At 34.9% G+C, this 5,478-nt stretch overlaps 1 protein-coding gene across 1 annotated transcript; it reads right to left on the bottom strand.

Annotated features, from left to right (window-relative positions):
* Positions 1–786: 786 nt before the first annotated feature.
* Positions 787–1,349, bottom strand: LOC133338832 (pupal cuticle protein Edg-78E-like). Its single transcript, XM_061546940.1, has 2 exons — positions 1,278–1,349; positions 787–1,191 (listed from the first exon to the last, which is right to left on the bottom strand). Exons 1-2 carry the CDS (start codon positions 1,287–1,289, stop codon positions 787–789), a joined length of 417 nt encoding a protein of 138 aa, XP_061402924.1. The 5' UTR covers positions 1,290–1,349.
* Between the last annotated feature and the right edge of the window lie 4,129 nt (positions 1,350–5,478).

Here is a 5,478-nt window from a genome sequence, read left to right as displayed (position 1 = left end):
AAGTGGATGGTCTTATGTTGACCGATTTTTTTTATCTTATATTGAAGAATACGACCTGGAGAATCTGTGGTTTCCATAAGAAGGTGACACATGCCACACAGCTTTATTGCAAGAGACATTTCCTGACCGTGTAATTGTTCGTCGTGGCGAAATCAACCGACCACTAAGATCATGCGATTTGACACAATTGGACTTTTTATGGGGCTACTCGAAAATAGGTCGCTTCTCATTACAGAGGCGTGTTAATATTTAATTCCCTAATGAACTGTGCTTAAAATCAATTTCTGGATTTTCTTGTTAAGATATCGTAACAATAGATCAAAGTATCCTAACGAAGGATTTTCTTGTTAAGATATCGTAACAATAGATCAAAGTATCCTAACGAAGCATATTGTCTTAGTTATTAAGAAAATTTCCCCCCACAAACCCATTTTTGAAAAAAACCTTTTTTTTAAGAAACTTATAATTTTATTTAACAACAAAAAAATTTACAACATTTTAACAAAATATGTTCGAAATTCTTCACTGTGTTTTCGTTTTTATGCCAGCGGTGGAAAAACGAACGAACCAAGATGATAACAAATAGTCAACAATATAAGAGTATCCGCCATTGAATTCCAATGATTGAATAAATGGCGAATGTGAAAGGAAGACGAAAAGAGTGGGTGGGTGGTTGATGATGTTAACAACAAACAAGTAAGCTATAACTAATGTTTTGCGCGATTGAAGGAGAGAGAAATGGAATCACAGTATCGCAATCACGTCCAATTGTTACGCGGCACTACATTAGTATTTACGGTAGGGTCCTTGTTGTTGTTGGTGCTTGGCGGATGCTCCATATTGTTCTTGGTGTTCTTCCTCATGGTAGGGATGGGTGCGAATGTATTCCAATGACTTGAGGATGGCTTCTGGGATTGGTGGGGGAGTAGGCAAATGAGCACCTTGAGGTTGGAAGCCATTAGCGTCGGCAGTATAGGTTAATTGAATCAATTCTCCCTCGGGTGTATAGTATTGCGAAGAGCCGGTGGCATAGTGACCACCAACGCCCGATTCCTGTTGGGCAATGCCGTTCGTGGTATCGAATTGATAATTGTAGCTACCATCACCCTTGATTTCATTAACGTAGCTGCGCACCTCAGCCTGATAATCGGCAGCCATGGCAAGACCGCAAATGGCAACAGAGACAACGAACTGCAACGATACAGAAACAAAGCAAAGTAAATAAATTATAGCTAATTGAATATCCTTGATTGGTACGTTTTCGTCCTTGAACTTACAAATTTGAACATTTTTGTTAGGCTTGGATTGGTTGTAGAAGTGGATTTCCTAAAAGAAGTAGTTGTTAAATCTTAAAGATCTAATGTGAGTATAGTTGATCTGTGGCACAGCGGCGAATATTTATATGCGAAGAATTTAATTGCACTTCCCAAAATGCCCCCCACTAATTACAGTTTAAAGAAACTGAAAACGAAAACCAACAACAACAAATCCAAAATAATATTTTTTGACTTGGTTTTTTTTGAATTGACAACGTAATTGTAGACTCATAGCTGTTAGCTACCCTAGCCGTGGCAGGCAGTGGGATGGGATGAGGGAGGGCGAGAAAAAAAAACAATCTGTCGGTTTAACTTGACGAAGCTGTGTCGAAAAAGTTTAACAATTTATTTTTTTAAGATGAACCTGAAGACGATGTTGGTGTTGATGCAGATGATCGGATTTTACTTGGCGTTGATGATGATGTTGTTTTAGTTGTTGTTGCTACAACAGAGACGCTGTAGTGTGGGCCAACATAACCAAAATACCGTTGAATATTTTTAACAACCAATAATAATTATTATTTACACTAGAAACCTACAAAACGACAGCAGTTATTACAAAATTATCATATTTCATTTAAATTCAAATATACGAGGTTTGTATGGAAGTTGTGTAAATTGAGTAGGGAGGACCCCATAGGTTTCGATATAAGATATAGGATGTTTATATAATACATTGTTCAAATGTTGATCATTTTTGGGTAGTTATACCAGATGGAGTGGAAGTCCACTATCGAACTTCCTTTTAGTAATTTTTTAGGGACCTACATAAGCCAAGTAATTTTTAAAGATTATTTTTTTCAGCGGCCTACACTGTCGTGGACTTTTTAAATAATATTTTTTCAGGCGTGGATTTTTTAAAGCATATTTTTCAGGGGCCTACCGTAGGCGAGGATTTTTTTTATTATTTTGCTTGGGACCTACACGATGCTGGATTTTTTAAAGCTTTTTAAAAAAAAATATTTTTTCAGGGACCTAAACAGTGACCTACGCAGGGCGTGGATTTTTATTGAATACTTTGTTCAGGGACCTACACCAGGCGTGGATTTTTTAAAGAATACATTTTTCAGGGATCTACACAAGGCGTGGATTTTATAAATAATGTTTCTTTAGGGACCTACACAGTGGATTTTTTAAAGAATATTTTTTAGGGACCTACACTAGGCGTTAATTTTTTAAAGAATATTTTTCAGGGACCTACACTAGGCGTTCATTTTTTAAAGAATATGGTACAGGGACCTACACTAGGCGTGGATTTTTTGAAGAATGTTGATCAGAGACCTATGTTAGGCGCTGATTTTAAAGAATATTTTCCGAGATCTCAACAAGTCGTGGATTTTTAAGGAATATATTTTCTGGAACCTGCGCTAGGAGTGGATTTTTTTAAAGAATACTTTTCAGGACCTCACTAGGCGTGGATTTTCTTAAAGAATAATTTTCAGGACCTCACTAGAAGTGGATTTTTTAAAGAATATTTTTCAGGGTCCTACACAAGGCGTGGATTTTTTAAGTCATATTTTTTCAGGGACCGTGGATTATTTAAAGCATATTTTTTCAGGGACAGTATATTTTTTAAAGAATATGTTTTCAAGGACCTACACAAAGCGTGGATTTTTTAAATAATATTTTTTTCTGGGACCGTGGATTTTTTTAAAGAATAAATTTTTCCACGGGGCGTGGATTTTTTTAAAGAAAACTTTGCATGACCTCACTAGGCTTGAATTTTTTTAAAGAATAATTTTCAGAACCTTACTGAGCATGGGTTTTTTAAAAAATAATTTTCAGGACCTCACTGGCGTGGATTTTTAAAGAATATTTTTCAGGACCTCACTGGCGTGGATTTTTTAAATAATATTTTTCAGGACCTCACTGGCGTGGATTTTTTAAATAATATTTTTCAGGAGCCTAAATATTTTATTTGGGACCTACACAATGCTGGATTTTTTTAAGACTTTAAAAAAACATTTTTTCAAGATTTTTAAAGAATACTTTGTTCGGGGACCTACACCAGGCGTGGATTTTTTAAAAAATACTTTTTTCAGGGACCTACACAAGGCGTGGATTTTATAAAGAATGTTTCCTTAGGGACCTACACTAGGCGTTCATTTTTTAAAGAATACGGTACAGGGACCTACAAAAGGCGTTCATTTTTTAAAGGATACGGTACAGGGACTACAAAAGGCGTTAATTTTGTAAAGAACAGGGATTTTTTTTAAATCATATTTTTTCACAAGGCGTGGATTTTTTAAATCATATTTTTTCAGGGACAGTGGATTTTATAAAGGCTATTTTTTCAGGGACCTACACAAGGCGTGGATTTTTTAAATCATATTTTTTCAGGGACCGTGGATTATTTAAAGCCTATTTTTTCAGGGACAGTATATTTTTTTAAAGAATATGTTTTCAAGGACCTATACAAAGCGTGGATTTTTTAAATAATATTTTTTTCTGGGACCGTGGATTTTTTAAAAAATATTTTTTTCCACTGGGCGTGGATTTTTTAAAGAATAATTTTCAGAACCTTACTGGACATGGGTTTTTTAAAGAATAATTTTCAGGACCACACTGGCATGGATTTTTTAAAGAATATTTTTCAGGACCTTACTGGCGTGGATTTTTTAAAGAATATTTTTTTCAGGGGCACAAAGAAGGCTGTATTTTTTATACTCTCAGCCTTATGGCTAATGAGGATATATATACTTTGATGCGGGAAAAATGTGCCTCATCGAAATATTGGGTTTTACCCCATATTTCTTTGGACCAAATTCCTTTCAGATAATTTGGACTCGATTTACAAATGTCCGTTCGTCTGTCTGGCCGGCTGATGGGCACGATAACTCTCGAGGGGAATAATCGATTTCCTTAAAACTTTGCATATCTTAACATTTCTTCCAAACTTAGTTCAAGTTCGAAGATGGGAAATAAAGGTCCACTACTTCTGGTAACTCCCCACAAAATGTCAAAATTGTTTATAAAAATTATTTTTTTTTTTATAATAAGGCGGTATATCCGATTTAAACCAAACATTGTATAACCTATTATCTTACCAATCCTAGATGAAGTTCGAAGATGGGACATATTGGTCCACTCCTTCTGGTACCTCCCCCAGAAATTGTCAAAAATGTCAGTATTTATAAATCCAATATTAGGCGGAAGGAATGTCCGAATTGAACCGAAATTTGGACAACCTAATATCTCCACCAAGCCTTTATCAATTCCAAAGATGAGACACATTGGTCCACTCAATATTTATAAATCCAATATTAGGCGAAAGGAATGTCCGATTTGAACCAAAATTTGCACAACCTATTATATCTGGCAATCCTAGTTGAAGTCCGAAGGTGGGACCCATTGGCCAATTCTTACTTGTACCTCCCCCACAAAGGGTACAAATTTTCTATATTTATAAATCCAATATAAGGCGAATAGAATGTCCGATTTTAACCAAACTTTGCACCACCTATTATCTCTACCACGTCTAGATTAAGTCATACCCCACAAATGGTCAATATTTTTATACGAATGAAATTGAAGCATATGAATAACCGATTGGATCAACATTATATAAAGCGAATAGTAAAACATGTGTGTAATTCCCAAGACATCCGCAAACCATTTGCTGAGAGTATATATCTGTCGGTAACACCGACTGAGACTTTTTTACTTGTTTAATTATTCATCAGAGACCCCATACTCATACAAATGACACATTATTCCCATTAGGTTCGAATTTTCGTCACTGTCACCTTATTTTTAGAGTTATAACTCTACTTTTTTTGATAATTTCAAAACACATATATAAGACGACGATATTAGGTTTATTTCAGATTTCTTTCTATTGACAATTAATTATTTCTTACCCCAACAACTTTTTATTCATTTCTCATCTCATTTCCATACCACCCTCCTATAACATACATTGCAACGTATAATCCCAGCTTAAACTTTAAACAACTCAACACGAATTTAGCGAAAAGATCCATAAAATTATTGGAAACATTTATTTTAGTTTTTTTTTCTAATTTCATATCTGCTTCCTTCCTTTCAGTGATATTTCTTCGGTATTACCTCAATGATTCGCATACACAGTTTATTTTTCTTTTTCTTTTTGCACAAACAAAAATATGTTAAAAGTAAAACCAAATCGAAATCGATTAGAGAT

The sequence above is a fragment of the Musca vetustissima genome, unplaced genomic scaffold (genome assembly GCF_032173495.1).
Source record: "Musca vetustissima isolate MV318-11 ecotype Yass unplaced genomic scaffold, APGP_CSIRO_Mvet_v1 utg101697, whole genome shotgun sequence".
Classification (NCBI taxonomy): domain Eukaryota; kingdom Metazoa; phylum Arthropoda; class Insecta; order Diptera; family Muscidae; genus Musca; species Musca vetustissima.
This window is presented reverse-complemented; position numbering and strand designations above follow the sequence as displayed.